The sequence below is a fragment of the Gouania willdenowi genome, chromosome 16 (genome assembly GCF_900634775.1).
Source record: "Gouania willdenowi chromosome 16, fGouWil2.1, whole genome shotgun sequence".
NCBI lineage: Eukaryota > Metazoa > Chordata > Actinopteri > Blenniiformes > Gobiesocidae > Gouania > Gouania willdenowi.
This window is the reverse complement of record NC_041059.1, coordinates 7,914,090-7,931,095: the sequence shown is the minus strand read 5'-3', so window position 1 is coordinate 7,931,095 and position 17,006 is coordinate 7,914,090. Positions and strand designations below refer to the sequence as shown.

General features: G+C 39.5%; 1 protein-coding gene across 1 annotated transcript in view; it reads right to left on the bottom strand.

Annotated features, from left to right (window-relative positions):
* Positions 1 to 297: 297 nt before the first annotated feature.
* LOC114478434 (neural-cadherin) overlaps positions 298 to 17,006 on the bottom strand; it is a 159,028-nt gene continuing 142,319 nt past the window's right edge. Inside the window, 12 exon segments of the mRNA XM_074783833.1 lie at positions 298 to 1,752; positions 2,951 to 3,108; positions 4,918 to 5,168; positions 5,251 to 5,431; positions 6,431 to 6,695; positions 8,102 to 8,268; positions 9,891 to 10,071; positions 12,686 to 12,797; positions 12,965 to 13,092; positions 13,180 to 13,307; positions 16,263 to 16,425; positions 16,427 to 16,478. Of these exon segments, the coding sequence (XP_074639934.1) occupies positions 1,108 to 1,752; positions 2,951 to 3,108; positions 4,918 to 5,168; positions 5,251 to 5,431; positions 6,431 to 6,695; positions 8,102 to 8,268; positions 9,891 to 10,071; positions 12,686 to 12,797; positions 12,965 to 13,092; positions 13,180 to 13,307; positions 16,263 to 16,425; positions 16,427 to 16,478 (2,431 nt within the window). The 3' untranslated portion in view covers positions 298 to 1,107.

The following is a 17,006-nucleotide window of genomic DNA, read 5'->3' as shown; positions in this document are numbered from 1 at the left end:
AGTGTTCCCCCAGAAAACCTTAAAAGGTGGAAACCTTTTGACCAATTTTTACCTTTTTCTTTGGTCATTTTGCAACCACCTTTGTCCCTTTTATTTCCCTTTTTCCTAATTTTTTGACATTTTTTATCCAATTTTTTTTTTAATTCTTTAAATATTTTTTGCTACTTTTCATCCAAATAAGCTACATTTTGCCCAATAAACAACAGTCTTTTCCTTATATTTTGTAGGGAATTCTCATTGTTCCACATTTTTGCCCTTTTTCGCTATTGTTTTGCCACATTTTGCTCATTTAAGCTACCTTTTGTCCATTTTTTTTTGTCACTCTTGACTGCTTTTAGCCCATTTTAGTCACTTTTCACTCTTTTCTTGCCACGTTTTTGGCGCTTTTTTTTTTTTTTTGCCAACATGCTCCAGAGATTTTGGACATCAATGTTAAACCTCACACCATGAGAAATGCTGAAAGCTTCTGTAAAACCAGGTTCCTGAGAGTCACCATTATTATAATATAATAAATAATTATCATATAATTAATTATTACATAATAATGATCATTTATTATTATTTACAGAACAAAAATATGGGACTACTGCCGAATGGATCACATTTCTTCACTAAAGGTGTAGTAATTTTACTGAACACAAACAGAAAAAAGCAACAGAAGAAACCAAACGTGTAATATGTTTTCTTTACGCACACACATTAAAATTGTTTTGGGAGTCAGTTTCTAAACTATGGCTACAGTCCCTGTCCAGTAGGGGGCAGTAGAGCTCCCCCAAGCTGCTGATTGGATCTATAAAACAATAATGTAGAAGGTTTGCCAGTTGTTGAGGTAAAAAGAGGCAGTTGAAAGGAAACCCGATGTTAATAATTGTAGCTCCAGACATTGGCATTGTTAAAGGCGAAAAGTAATGAAATTGGACTTTAGGGTAATTTGCTGATGACGCTTGTTTCGTGTTAGTTCTGTGATTGTTTTGGCAAAGTATAAAGTCTACAGCAAAATAATTGCTGAGATTGTTTTGCATATCTCAAGTTTTTTTCGACTTGAGTGCAGCATTCTGGCCGTTCTCCACCTCTGTAAACACTGTTGCTGTGGTTGTGCCGCGGCCCCTAATGGTGCTGAGGCAGTTGGTCCTGGCTGTGGCTCCTCTGTATGTAGGCCATCGCGTCCCTGTATGTGAGAGCCAGCTGGGGCCGGTCGTACATCTCACTCAGAGCCTGAAACTTGGGGCCCCAAAGCAACAGCCTGTCATAACCGAAGTGTCGCTCATTCTCCCTTTCATCCTCTTCCTCCCTCGGGAGGTTTCTACGGGAGGCAGCGGACCCCAACGAGCTGAGGCTACCGGCCAATGAGCCGGAGCCTTCCACACACCACACGTGGTAGGCATCCGGCGGCAACGCCTCGCTGTCATTGTCTGCCTCCCAGATGATTCGCGTCACGTAGCTTTTGAAGTCTGTGTGGGAGCGAGTGCCGGGCGGGGCTTCGGCGTAACTGCTCACATCACCAGTGTCTGCGTCTCTCCCAGTGTAGGGGGTGTAGGTTGTGTCACTGGTGTAGTTGGGGGAGTGCTGATGGTGGTGGTGGTGATGTGGAATGCTGAGGTAGGGTGCGCCTGAGCTGCAGGAGGAGCCGGAGGGATGGACCTCTTCCTGAGAGCCTGGAGAGGATTTGATGAGCGGTGCCGTAGTGCAGGAAGACGACTGGGACAGGCTGGAGCAGAGCGGGCGCTTCAGTTCTGTGATGTCATAACCGTTCTGTAAGGATGGGAAGAAGGACAGAAAATATTTTTGTAGTCAATCTATCAACCAACCAAAAAACAAAAAAGCAAGCAACCTCCAACACACCAAACCAAGCAAGCAACCAACACACAAACCATGCAACATAACAAACCACGGAACAAATCAACCAAGAAACCAACCAACTACGCAACCAACCATCCAACCAACTACCAAAACCACCCCTCATCTACCGAACCCACGCAAAAACCAACCAAGCAGCCAACAATACACCCAATCAATCAAGCAACCACGCCTAATGTAACCAAGCAAGCAACAATACACCTAACAAACACCACGACCCACCCAAGCCACAAAGCCTCACCAACCAACCAACCAACCAACCAACTACCAAAACCCCGCCTCATCCATCAAACCCATGTAAAAACCAAGAAAACAACAAAGCAACCAACAACATATTCAACCAACCAACCACCCAACAAAACACCCAATCAATCAAGCAACCATGAAATAAGCAAGCAAGCAACAATACACCTAGCCAACAACAGCACGACCCACTCAAGCCACACCCTCACCAACCAACCAACCAATCATCTAAGTGACAGAAGCTTCTTATCAATTTAATAAATTCAGAAACATTTGATACATTTTTATTGTTGGTAACAATTAGAAATGAATTGAAAATAACTTCTACCTGCCACAGCTAACAGTACATTTTAATATTTGCCTTAGACTCAAACATCCTTGTAAAAGAACCTTTGTCAAATTTTCAAAGTTTCTCAACACTTTATTTTTGATAATTTCTAAAATTTCTGTGATTTCTGTATTTAGATGAAAGCTTTTCATCCAGTTTTCAGCCTGTTTGCTCCTTAATGAGGTCCCGTGTGTTTGCTCGTGTCTATCCCCGCTGTCATCGGGTGCTAGGCAGGGGTACACCCTGGACAGGGTGCCAGTCCATCGCAGGCTAACATCATTTTATGGTGACTTAGAAACGTCTGTGGACAGTTTTCAGTAACGAAGCACAAAGAAGAAAAAACCCGAGCTCAGTTTTTTCCAACTCCCACACTTTTCTCTAGATGACAACCCTCTAACAAGCTTTGGGAAATGTTCATCCTAATGACAGAGGTCCACATTGAGCAAATAAAACCTAAGTTGTTATGCTTAAAGTTGGGCAATGTTGTGTGTGTGTGTGTGTGTGTGTGTGTGTTGTGTGTACCTGGTCCTGCTCCCCTCCTCCCTCTTCGTTGTAGTTGAGGATGTTTTCTCGGATGTCCTCCCAGCTCTCATGCTCAGCAGGGATGTGGTAAACTCCTCGCTTTCTAAACTTGTTCCGGCTTCCTTTCTGGTTCCACACCGTCACCGCTACTAGCACCGCTACACACACACAGACACACACACACGCACACACACACACAAGGAGGGGTATAAATATGCATCCTTTGCACCACCCAGACAGACATTAATACTCTTCCTGTGCATTTTTAGCAGCGCCTCATTAAAGCTGCTCCGTGGAGTCATTTGGCCTCCATAAATTAGCACTGAGTCCATTTAGGAACATTAGCGTAATTACTACAAACAGGTGAAAAGCAAATGAGCCCGCTGGTGGTGGGGGCGTTGGAGGTTAACAACCTTTACTTTACATTTTTCATGCACAGGAGCTCCGAGGTCAGATTTAGAAAAATAATCTGTCCACAAAATGCACCTCCAGGTGAACCGTCCTTTGGAAGGAGAGCAGAACATCTGCAATATTGGGTTTTATGCAACATGGAACATGCTACTTGACTACGAGACAGATGTCAGCGATCCAGATGTGTGCGAGTTGAAAATCTGATCCATTACATTGACAGTTATTTTGTAACCTTTATGTAACATACAGCTTTCTGTGACGGCACCGTTTTGCACATCCATGATTAATGCTAACGGGTAAACAAATCGATCTGGGAAATGTTACACAAGAATAGAACAAACTGTCTTCACAAGGTGTGTGTGCGTGTGCGTGTGCGTGTGTGGACGAGTACAAATTAAGTTGAAAGATCAAAAATATTTTTTGGTCGTGTCAGACTACTTAAGGCAGGGGAGTACGCGTACTGGGACAAAAATTCAGCCCTGGCATTTTCTGTTCAGATCAACCCACTATCAGAGGACACCATGTACAAACTATTATTAAGTGTGATGCTCAACATGTGGCTATTTATGTCTCAATTTGTATTATTATTCTCCCAGAAACCTTAAATGGGGGAAACTTTTAAACCCTTTTTTACCTATTTTCTTTGGTAATTTTGCTACTTCTTTTGTCCCAGTTTTCCCCTTTTCAAAAAGTTTTGACACTTTTTTCAGACTTTAGCTTCCTCTTGACAACAAATACCACATATTCCTATTTTTTGTTCATTTTTGCAAGTTTTTTTTTTTTGACACTTTAACCATTTTTTGTCCTTTCTTTAATCCAAATAAGCTACCTTTTTCCAATAAATACCACTTGTTTCCATTTTCCCCTACATTTTACCTCTTTGCTCTAAGGTTTAGCCCTTTTTCACTATGTTTTCCACATTTATCCCATTTAAGCTACCCTTTGCCATTACATACCACCTGTTTTCTCTTTATTTGCCAATTTTTTTGCCACTCTTGACTGCTGTCACTTTAGTGACTTTTCACTGTTTTTTTTTTTTGCCAATTTTTGACCATTTTTGCCACCTATCATTTCTGCCTCCACTCGTTCATTGAAAAAAAACAAAAAAAAAAAAAACACGTAACGGACCGGCCCACTATGGATCAACGGCCCACCGGTATGATGCTCGGTATGCCAGGTGGCCAGTCCACTCCTGCTTAAAGAACTAAACGGTGGTTACTGATTACCTGCCTGAGTTTAGTCAAACGTTTAATTTAAGGCTGAATTGAACTAATCAAAGATGAATGACCAGTAAGAAGTATAGTACTGGAAACCCTGTAAATTGTGCATCTTACACAAAGAAAACTCCATGTTTGTTTTCCCTTTGGTTAGAAATTAATAAGGTAACAACCTTCTTTATTTATCTAACTTTAGGTGTATTTTTATGGTGGATATTAATTTTACAGAATATTAATTGATCAAAATGGTTTACGTTCAATATCCTTTAGTTGAGGTAACTCCAAGTATAACTTATTCTCTGTAAATGTCTTTCATTTAATGGCTCTCCTGGCTCTTACCGAAGAAGACGAGCAGACACATGCTGATGGCCAGGATGGAGCTGGGGCTGAGGGCAGCCAGTCGGTGACCTTTGACCTGGCCCAGCTCACAGCGCTGACCCCTGAAGCCCTCCTGACAGCGGCACTGGTAGCTGTCGGGCGTCAGCGCCTGACAAGTGCCGCCGTTTCGGCAGGAGGTGGGTCCACACGGCGACGGCGCACACCGCTGCTGACCAGAGTTCTCAGTCACTGTAACCTGACCTCCGGGACACCTGGGAGATGACGGAGATCAGGTAAGAAGTGCTTTAAAAGAAGGCTAAGTCATCTCAGGAGTTCACGTATGTGTATATTTACTTGCACTGGTGTTTCCTCCACAGGTCGATGCATCGCAGTGGGCTCTGGCAGGGCTGACTGCTGCAGGCGTCACTCGAGCACCCTGGGGTGACGCCACGTGCTTCAAGCACTGCCACCAGGTCACGACTCTGCCCGTCCAGAGGGAGGAGCTGGCTGTTAAAACGAACGTCCCGCAGACAACCTGGACGAAAACCCCCCTCCAGTTACATATATATGCTTACATATATAAATAAAATAATAAATATAAAATAAACTATTGTTCTGAATACTATAGAGCAGGGGTGTCAAACTCATTTTAGTTCAGGGGCCGAATACTGAACAGTTTATCTTAAGTGGGCTGCAGATTTTAGGCAGAAAAATGAGTAATTTGAACATTATTGTGCTCTAGTTTGCACTTCCATGTAAAAATAAATGATAAAATAAGTGACACATATCAGTCCCTGCAGGATCTTTACTTTATATTCTTTCGATTTTGTGGCCAATTTTTGTTATTTTAGTTATATTTTGTGGAATAATTTGAAGAAAATTGCAGGATTTTGGAAAAATTGAGTTTAACAATTTGAGATAAAAATTGACTGCCATCATGTGATATAAGCATGGTAAATACTGTATGTGAGCTCTGCTGATATTGTTTTATTGAAATTTTGTATTATTTTGGAGATATCCACAACAGAATTAGTTGGTAATTTACACAATGATTCATGATTTCTGACTTTTTTACTTTCTCGCGTGGGCCAAAATGGATGCTCTAAATGAGTGATTCTCAACTGGTGGGTCGTGGACCTGGACTGGGTGGGTCGTGGACAGCTGGTCAAAAATTAAAAAAATACTTAATGTCTCTCATGTTGGACTTCTCTTTTATTTTGAAAGAAACTTTTCTTTTGACAGGCACGCTGTGCAATGCATGTTGCACAGGAAAATATATATATTTAAATTTTAAGAAATATGTGTTTTCAACAGCTATTTTAGCTATCTAAAAAAATAGTGGGTTGCAATTTAATAACCATGTCAAAATGTGGGCCCCAGGGTGAGACCAGTTGAGAAGCACTACTTTAAAGGGCCAGATTTGGCCCCTGGGCCTTGAGTAAGTAGAGCAAAGAGAAGGATATGAAAGTATATTTATTACTGTGATGGATTTACACTATGTTGTTTAAGTACCATCATCAGACTCAGCTCTCACCCTGAAAGTCATTCTGGTCGCCACTGCTGAGCCCGCTGCCGACCGTCAGGCTGGCTTGATGGACCACCAACTCTTTGCTGTTACCCAGACGAGCCTGGACCTGACGTGAGCCTCCACCTTGCTCCAGTCGCAGAGTGAACATGTTGTCATGGCGATGGAGGTTGACCAGGACCCACTGCCCAATGTCTACCCGTTGGACGGGTAGCTGCAGGGAGTGAGCGCCGTCACCAAGGTTGGAACGGACAGAGACGAGACCTTCCACGATCTGTGGGAAGAACAACTCTTAATTTTCCAATGCACATTCCTCTACGTCTGTACTTTGATCTTACTTTGATCTAATGTAGCTTTATGAGCTCGTCCAGAACAGACAATTAGCTGTAAATTGGGCAAGTGATTCACCTTTATACCACCCATTTATTGCTTGTACTAAAATACAGTACAAACATAGCAGCTACTTTAATATTTACATAAAGGTCATATCCTAATAGTCTTTTACTTTTATCAAAGTCCTTTTCCAGTAAGGAATCTTTTCTTTTTCTCTAGTTTTGGCTTTTCAGCAGTACTTCAGAATAAAAGACTGCCAGTCATTCCAGTGCCCATGAATGATTAAAGCGTCCTGTCAATACAGCATTTGGAAGAAAAATCTTTTTATCAGGCTTTGTTCAATTCACAGAGTCTCAAATAGACTAAGAGTCTTCCTGACTCTTCACACCTACAGAGCTGACAGGGTGTTTTAAGGCAGTCCTAAAAGAATCAAAGAAGGGAATACAAGTAAGGTCGAAAACCACTTTGGCATTCACTGTTAAGACATGATCACAGATATGGTCCACTGTAGGACAGCACCGAGCTTTAGAACAAACACTGACCTAGTTGGAAATAATCCAAGCACGTTTTTTTTTTTTTTTTGTTTTATGATATTTCATAAAACATGCTTGGCACTTTTATTGATGTATGTGGTTACATTTTTTAGAACTTAATACATTTTAAAATCTGTTGGATTTTAATGTAATTTGACAGTTTGATAAACTTGTTTTTGATATTTGTACTTGAATTGCAGTTGGTTACTATTTACTTGTTCTCACAAGTAAAAAAAAAAAAATCTAAAATCCATTTCCTATCATTTTGTATTTACAAAGGTGAATTTTGTAATTATTGATTTAGTGACGTGTGTGATGTATATCGTATTGTTTATCATTGGGATTTATCAGGATATCATATCATGACATGCAAAATGTAAAAATATGAATGTATATTTATATATATAATAGGACAATATATATTCCTGAACATTTAAGTAAATATGAGAGATTGCAGCCGTTGTATGAGCAACTACATTGTTGTCGCTTTGCTTATTCAATGATATTTCTTATCATCAGAATGTACATTTAAGGTCACATGATAATGTAACTCAGGATAAGATATTTAAGCTGGAACTCTCAATGGATTTAATAATATATGTAAATTTGTTCCATGATAATGATGGTTGAATATGGCAGCGTGACATATTTTATGAGTAAATCGTGGTTATGTTAACAGAGAATGCAAATAATGCCAGAATGACCAAAAAAGTGACTCTGTAAAAGTATTCTGCTTTTATACACTATCTAATATGTAACTTATAACCACCACATTGTGTTTGTGTTTAGTTTACGCCCAGGAGCTAAAACTGACCTCCAGAATGATGTACTCGTTGGCTTCCCGGGACATGAAGGAGAGCAGGGTGCCTGAGGTGGCTCTGGTCCGGAGGAGCAGCTGGATATTGGTGCGACGTGAGCTGGATCCGCCTCTGAGCTGAAACCGCACCAAGCTGCTGGAGTTGAAGGAAAACTCTGGAACGACTGAGAGGGATGGGAGCAAACGTGTGCACGTTAGGTTTGAATTTACCACCAGTATGGTGGTAAGGTATGGTGGTAAATTCAAAAAATAAAGTATGGAAGGCATCAACTATATCTAAAACCCATTTTTATTGAATTTGGGAAAAAAAATTGCAGGATTTGGGAATTTTTTTTGCGCACTTTCAACAACAATTATTTGGTAATTTACACAATGATTCATGTTTTCTATTTTCACTTTCGGTAACACTTGACTTGAAGTGGTAAACATAAGGCTGACATGAATCTGTCATTAGCATGAATAAAGTGTCATTAAGTGTCTTAATGACACTTTATTCATGTTAGGTAGGGTTAGGGGATAAGGTTAGGGATTAGGGTAACGAAGGCTTAGGGTTATGTAAGGGAATGTTTATTCTTGATGAGACCCCCCGGGGAGTTCTGAGCCTCCCCACTTAGATGGGGAATCAAAGGCAGGCATGGGCCGACGCTTGTCATTCATGTTCCTCTCTTCCTTGTCTCACTGATATTGTATCAGTATATATGCGATGTTAGTGCTGTAGCGTATGCAGAATGGGGCAGGGATCAGAAGTCAGGGATGGGTGCACCCTCTCCATTCTGTGTTCGTGTGGACCCCCTGTCATAAGGTTATGTGTCATGTAGTATGAGGGTTCATAGAACTGTAGCCGAGGGTCAGAAATGGGAGCCAGTTTGGGATTCACCACAACCGGGTCTGTTTGGACCTCACCCAGCTTCCAGCCTCCCCCCGCTACCCAAAATGGGGTGGAGGTGGAAGTGTTTTTGGTGCATTCCTGCCTGTCCTTTCTGGGTTAATTTTACGGTGTTTGATTTAAGATGTTACATTTAGGTTTTAGTGTAAGCTCCCTCTAGTGGTTGGCGTTAGGATTGAGGTAGTGGTTGGGGGTGTATATAAGGGTTCTGGGGAGGGGGTAGGGAAGGGGGAGTAGGGAGGGATTAGGTGGAGGGATCTAGTGGGGTTAGATAGAGTCAGGGTTAAGGTTAGGTAGGGTTAAGGTAAGGGTAACGAACGACACTTAATGACAGCCTTCATGATACCTTATCTATAAAAGCAAGGAATGTCTGTGTGTCTGTCTGTGTGTGGCTCAAATATCTCTGCGGTTCAGGGACAGACAGAGCTGAGACTTTCAACATGGCTGCTGCTTGGTTCAAGGCTGTGCGATGTCAGATTTGTTTGGACTGCAATGATACCTTAATAAATCATTTCATAAACGCTTTACAGATTCCGTGTGCATCTAAACTGACTGTTGTGGATTAATGACACTAAATGAGTCCGGACCGAGTCTGTTCCGGTCTGAGGAGATCCGAATCCGCGAGGACAACAAACTGGAATCGGAATAGATGGGGTTCAACTCCTTGCTAAAAGCCAAAATATATGAAAACACAATAGTTATCACTCTAGACATTTAACAACAAACCTAAATGTCCCTGACGTCGCACCTTCAAACACAACCACATTTGGCCATCCATAAAAAAGCTACTGAAGGACTGGATTTGTCCCCCAGGCATTGAGTTTGACACGTGTCGTAGGGCTTACTTTTGATGCTTTTTTGTGAAATATTGCACCCACACATGCACACTCAGATCCTCACCCTTGTCACACTTGTGTCCTGAAAACCCAGCGTGGCACTCGCAACTAAAGGAGCCCCAGTCAGCAAGGCAGGAGCCGTGAACGCCACAGGAAGGGCCGGCAGCCGTCACACACACCCCGTCTGTGAGCCCGCAACCTGGGACGCTGTCCACGTTCTCGCCTGGAGAAGCAAGGTCAAGTACCTGAGAGGAAAAAGCTTTTTTCTTTAAAAGGACAAATAAAAGACTTTGAAGACTTTATGACTTGTCATGTAGTTGTAAAATCCCATGATCAACGAGAGGAGCTTCGGTTCCATAAAACATTGGTAGCTTTTCTTCTTTATTGATCAGAATTTTCAAAAAAACTGAATCTGACATGCAGTAAATTTCCCAGACAAGTCCATTATTTTCCTCTGGCAGCAGTGCAGCCATATTTTTTAGGTGCTTCAGAGCAAAATCAAGAATAACCATAAAAAAAAAACCAACAAGGCATTAGAGGATTATTTCTAATTCTCTTTTCTCTCCGATTTGACAGCAGCTTTGTTTAACCATGAACACACACGCAAACACCCACACCTGAAGCTACAAATGGATATTTGATGCTTTGAATGCAGAAATGTTTGAATATCATTTGCAAATAAACAAATAAATGTAACTAAATAAGAGAGAGCTTTAGATAACTAATGTTTGTAGCTTTTTCTTTATACTCCAGTGCAGTGGTTCTCAACCTTTTCAGCCTGTCACCCCGAAATTAAAGGTTCCAGAGCCTGCGGACCCCCACTGTACCTGAAGGTGGTTGAACACAGACATGAACATTGAAGAACATGAATAAAGGGGAGAGCTTTTTGGGGCCAATCTATAAAGTCAACAAAATGACGATCCATTGTTCTATGAATCTGTGATAACCACATTTATGTATTTATCTGAATAATATCCACTGTAATCCTGGAAGTTTAAAGTATATAGTCATCTTAAAGATGTAAATCCTTGTTTAAATCAGAAATAAAAGTGGTCAAAAATGGTGGAAAAAGTTGTGAAAAGTGATTTTAAAAACCACAGGAATTGGTATGAAAGTTACAAATTAGAGTGGCCAAAAACGGACAGAAAAAGAGGTAAAAAGGGTTCAAAGTGTCAATATTGGAACAATTAGTTTAAACTGGCAAACAATGCATGTGACAAATGATGAATGTGGTTAAATTGTCAAAAATAAGCATGAAATATGATGTAAAGAGGTTAAAAGTGTCAATAGTGGGTCAACACAAAAAATGTAAAAAAAAAAAAAAAAAAAAAAAAGTGAATGTAACCATGTCGGAAATAAACTGAATAAAAAAAAAAAATAAAATAAACATACAGTATGCAACATTAGGGATGGGAAAAGTGGTGAGAATGGTTTATAAGTGCCGAATCATGTCTTGAAAGTAGAGAAAATATGCACAAAAGGCTTTGAAATTTGGAGAAGTGGCAGAAATAGGAGTAATGTAGCAAAAATGCATCAAAAGGAGCAAAAATATGGTGAGAAAAAGTGATAAAAAATAGGTTAAAATATGGAAAATTTGGTGTAGTTGCAGAAAAAGGGTAAAAATAGGCAAAAAGGGGCTCAAAATGTTGAAAAAATATTCTTAGTTTCTTGAAGGCATCTGGTGACCCCGCTCCAGAAAACCTCTACACTCAAATCTAGATGAATCTGGTGCTTTCACACAAAAGTTCAATTGCATGTGGTTTTATTTGGTTTCAGTGTATTTTTACACTGAGCTCTTATTTAATGCCATGCAGCGAAGCACTGGGATAAATCTTTCCATCATTAAGCACTTACAAGGAAGAAATACAATTAAGAAGAAAATCCAGATACATTGTAGTCAGGTTTGTTGTATATTTTACTGTCATGTTTCCAGGCAGCCCCGCGTTCAGGTGAGCTTTCCCACACATCGCCCAATCAAAGCAGACTATCCAAGGACACAGAATCTGTCCCTTTTTTTTTTTTTTTTTTTTTTCTTAAAGCAGAGCGAATACTACAGGCATGAAAAGGGTCTTAAATTTCTGGAAGGTTTGAGAGGTTTAGTGCCGTGATTGACTGTCCGTTGGCCCCGTGATGGACTGCCCAGGGTCACCTTGTGCTGAGTCAGCGGATGTGTTTAAGTGAAGAACAGCAGATAAAAGTTAAACTCAAATCATGAATTAGAGGAGACGTTGCAGATTAATTCATATCCTCCAAAAAACTGAATGAGGCGGAGCTATGGTCCAATGAGTTTCCATTTGTTTTCTCACAAGTGCAACATGCAAAAAAAAAACTAAAATATTGACACGTTTCCAACTAAATTCTTGCAAAAATATATAAAATAAAATCATTGCACGTATTTTAAAGCCACTGATAAGTCCAGAATTAATTAATATATGAAAAAAGAGTAAGTCAATATGGTGGCATCTGTTCTCTGTGTGTCTGTGTAAATGATAATATGTATAATATAATATTTATTAATTTTAAGAACTCACTCTCCTTCCTTTTCACTCCATCCCCCACTGGGGTTTCCCCCCTCCCCCACCCTTCATCTGGGATGCAGAATTATGACGTTATTGCATTTTGATGATCTAAAGGTCAGATAGATAGAACGTGACCTGGCCGTGCAGACAGCAGTTTCATTGCAAAATATTGGCTTTATATCTACATACGAAAAATGGTCTGGGTTGGACTTGAAAAAAATGGAATTGCACTGTTCACATTGACATGAAAAATCAGATATGGGCAAAAATTAGGAATGACCTGGAGTGTGAACATACTGTAGCCTTAATTAGACTGTTTGAAAAAACTGGGTAAAATTACCTGACTGTCGATCACTAAATTACGGATGCATCCAGTGAAACTGTGGTAACGCTGGTGAGGAGACATTTCCTTGACTCCGCCCAGCTGAAGAGGTTGGAAGACGTTCAGATACCTGAGGAGGAAGAGTGGATGAATACGAGGATATGTAACTGACATAATAACCCTGTGTTTGCATCTGACCAGCAACCCTAAAGCTTGACTCCGCCTCATTCAAAAACTTCATCAGATTTCATATTTCTGAATGAAAACTGAACTGTGGCAATGGGCGGTGGCTCTTACCTCTGGTTCCCTGGAGTCTCTCCTGCAGCTCTGCAGCCTGACTCATCCGTCACCAGAGCATCGACACCAGCTCCCTCCACCTCATTCACCACCACGTTACGACACTGATCCAGGATCAGCTGAACCGCCTACACAGACAAAATCACAGCACTGCAATGACCCACACTAAGTATACAGGCTCACAGCATGAGCTAAATGGTTCCATTGTGTCGCACCTTTCCATCACTGATGATGTCCAGACGGTGCCAGCGTCGGTCAGTGACCGAGGCTTTAGGAGGAAGCTGTAGGGTTAGCGTTCCTGATCCATGATTTATACTCAGAGCTGGAACGCCGTTTCTCAACTCTGCAACAAAAACAGATTGTTGACGTTTATGAAGCAAAAATATATTTTAATAACTAGTAAATCATTTTACATATAACATTTTGACCCAGTGTTAAAGAACATCTCTCAATTTAAAAAAAAAACAAAAACCAAATCAGATGAAGAAATAATGAAACTTTGTATTTACAAAATGTGGACACAATTCCATCTATTTCCTAATTTCGAATTCAACATTTTACTTAAAGTTGTATATTTAGAAAATCCCATGAACCTCAGAGTCTGGCCTGGAATCATTGTTTATAAATGACAGAAATAATTTAGGGTCTGTTAGAGTCTGATATGTAACAAGACCCAAATTGTTATATATATATATATATTTTTTTTAATAAAAACCAAAATGTAATAACTGGTCAATAATGAGCTGAGCCCGAAATGTAATAAAACCCCAAATGTTACAACTGATTAATGTAATAAGAGGCTGAGCCAAAAACATTAACACGTTTTGTCCAAAATGTAACAAGTTGTTACATTATGGGACAGGCAAAACATTTTGACCTAATAGTGTAATAATTTTATTAAACCATAGAGTAAGTCAATGATTTATGGTAGAGTTCGACCGATATGGGATTTTCAAAGGCCGATGCAGATAATGATTTAAAAAAATAAAAAAATAAATCAGCCGAAGGCCGATATCTAAAGCCATTATTTGAGGCCGATATACTTTTTTTTAAATTTTTTTTTTTAAGGCACATTGATTATGAAATACAATTGAAACACTCATATGATATAAATGCGGGGTCCTTCCATCAGTCAGCTGCCCACACGTGTGCCTGATCAAATATTCTTATCCTTTTAAGGATATAATAGGATAAGGATATTTGATCAGCCACTATTATATTATATCCATATCCTATTATATCAGCTTTTTATTTGTAAGCCTATTGGCTTCTACCTCTCCCATGCACGTTATTATTATTATTATTATTATTATTATTACTTTTCTTTTTTCTTGTATATTCATTTTTTTTTTAATGATTTTTCATGTTTTTCTTTTTTCCTTTAATGACTAAAAAAAAAACGGCTGATAAGTCCATATATCGGCTCGATATATTGGTCGACCTCTAATTTATGGTTAAAGGGCATATTGCTTTGATGTAGAGAGTAGTATCATACAGAAATGTGTGTGTATGTGTGTTCTATTCATTATTAGTGTTTTGGAGAGCCTTGATGTTTTTGGTAACTTTTTTCTTTCCATCATACAGTGTACAAATATAAACGTATATAAAAAAATGTTTTTACATATAAAAAAGGGAAAAAGTTTATGTTTTGGGCTCAGCATCGAAGGGAATTACATTATTGAATGCACTTTTTTTTTTTTGGGACGTAGTTACATATCCGGCTCTAACAGGGCTGAGCTTTGTTCTTGCTTTGATTTTGTTGTCATGTGCTCATGGTTCGTTTACATCCCGATGTCTAAAAACTTGATGCATGCTCCAGCATTTCTGCTCTGTATTGCAGTGTAAGCTCCTAAAATCCCATTAACAAATGCAGAAACCCTGTCCATCGATCCATTCAATACACATATATCTCTACATCCCTTCCACTGCTGTCCTCAACACCATCTGTAACGGCCAGCGTGTGACCCTAACAACTTTTGCAGTCCTGTTATTGGACATGTAAGTAAAAAAACGCTCCAGAGAGATCAATACGGTGAGCATCTTTGATTTTTCAGCCAGCAACAGCTCGGGTTCGATAATTACATAACTTTAATGCCACGAGATTATGCAAGAAGCGTCGGAAAGGCCATTTGTTGGCTAATCTGTTAACGCCACATACGGGGCCGCTGGGAGCTGACATTAGAGTTTATGAAGATCTTCATCCACAGAGAAGCTCTTTACAGCAGTGGCTCAATGATTGTTTGTTGTGTTTTGTTGAGAACAACAAGCATCGGCACATTCCCAGCAGCGCCGTGAGATTAGAGAGCTCGGATGTAAAATAATGCATTGGCTTTGAGCAAAAGGGTGCCAACTTTCAAAGCATGTTGTATTTACTTCCTTACAGCGAGCAGATGAGCTTTTCTAGTGCACGTCATCAAACAAGAGGAAGAAAAGTGAGAGAAAGGACTAAATACACAACTTTAAGCCTCTCGGCTCACTTTTTGTGATGTATGATTAGTATAAACCTTTCTAAAACTAACTTCAAGGCCAAGTCAAGCAAAATAAACCTTAAACCTGAAAAATCTGGGGTTCACTTTTAGAATAATGACCAATCTGAGCATTAATAAAGTAAAAAACAGGTTTTTTTGTGTGTTTTTGTTGTCATTTTGTGTAATTCTGTTGTCTTGTGTATTTTTTGAGTCAGTTTGTGTATTTGTGTGTTTTGTGTGTGTTTTTTAAGTTTTTAATTTGACTTTGCACCATATATATAAAAAGACAATGATGATGATAACAACGTAAGACGCCGAAAAGACCCGACCTGTGTGTGTGTGGGTGTGTGTGTGTGTGTGGAGAAAATAACTGAAAGGTTTGGGAGAAAAATAAATACTAAAAATGAATAAAAAAAACTCAATTACAATTGTCTACACACAAACGTAATGAAATTAAATAATAACAAAAAAAAAAAATTACAATGTGTGTTGAATAAGAGAAGATAAGGGGCTGCACCAATTTCCCATTTCAGCTCCACATCTAAATCAAAATATAAATGTAATGTTTGGCATTCAAAACCCTTTTAGCTCTATATTATGGACAAACAAAATATAGTAATTTCACACAAGTCTGTTAGTTCTTTTTATGCTTAACATGGCTAATTCTGTGCTCACTTTGGCTTCTACTACAAAACAATTTATCAACAACAACAAAAAAAACTCTTTGAGAAATAATAATAATATCTTAAAAAAATGCAATCTGTGGCTTAAATTTGTAATTTGAAAATCAAATCAAATACACAACATTTCATGCTTAAACCAAACCTCACCTATAGCAATAAAATCCTCCGGCTCTCCTGATTGGGGGAGGGCGAGCGGGCCGTTGTAGAGCAGGAGCCCATTGGCTGTTTCTGTCAGAAACTCCAGAGTGATGTGACTGTGGAAGCACGGCCTGATGGGGGGGAACCAGGCGTAACCCTGACCCCCGAAGCTTGTGTTTGGTCTGCTGGCACTCAGGCCCATCCAACATGGGAGGACACTTACATCTGAAGAAGATCAGAAAAGACAACGTTAGCTATTTTTTTAAAAAATCAAATAAGTCCATAAATCCACATAAAAGGTTAAAATTGCTGCTCGAAAGTTTGTGTTGATCTCCACTGTAAACACTCTCTTTATTGACAAAGGGTTTGCGCATTGCATTGTGGGATATGGAAGTCACATAGACCGATTCATAGAAGTGTTTTTCCTTCATTTTCACCGTGATTTCTTGCATTATCTCCCAAAAACTCTGGAAAAGTGACTTCCCAAAACATTTCTGGTATCTTAACGGACTGAAAGTTGCGACCAAAACAAAGGTGGATGTTTATTCTGGGGTTTACACGGAAAATTGGTTACAAGCCATTTACTGTTCTCTTTTTTATTGCAAAGAAAACACAAGAAATCACAGTAAAATGAAGTAAAAAAAAAAAAAACCCATCTATGCATCCCTCTACAGATTCAACATCCCACAATGCAAACACGTGAAATCTTTGCAAAAATTAAAGCGCCAATTTCAACCTTTTACATCTTTTCTT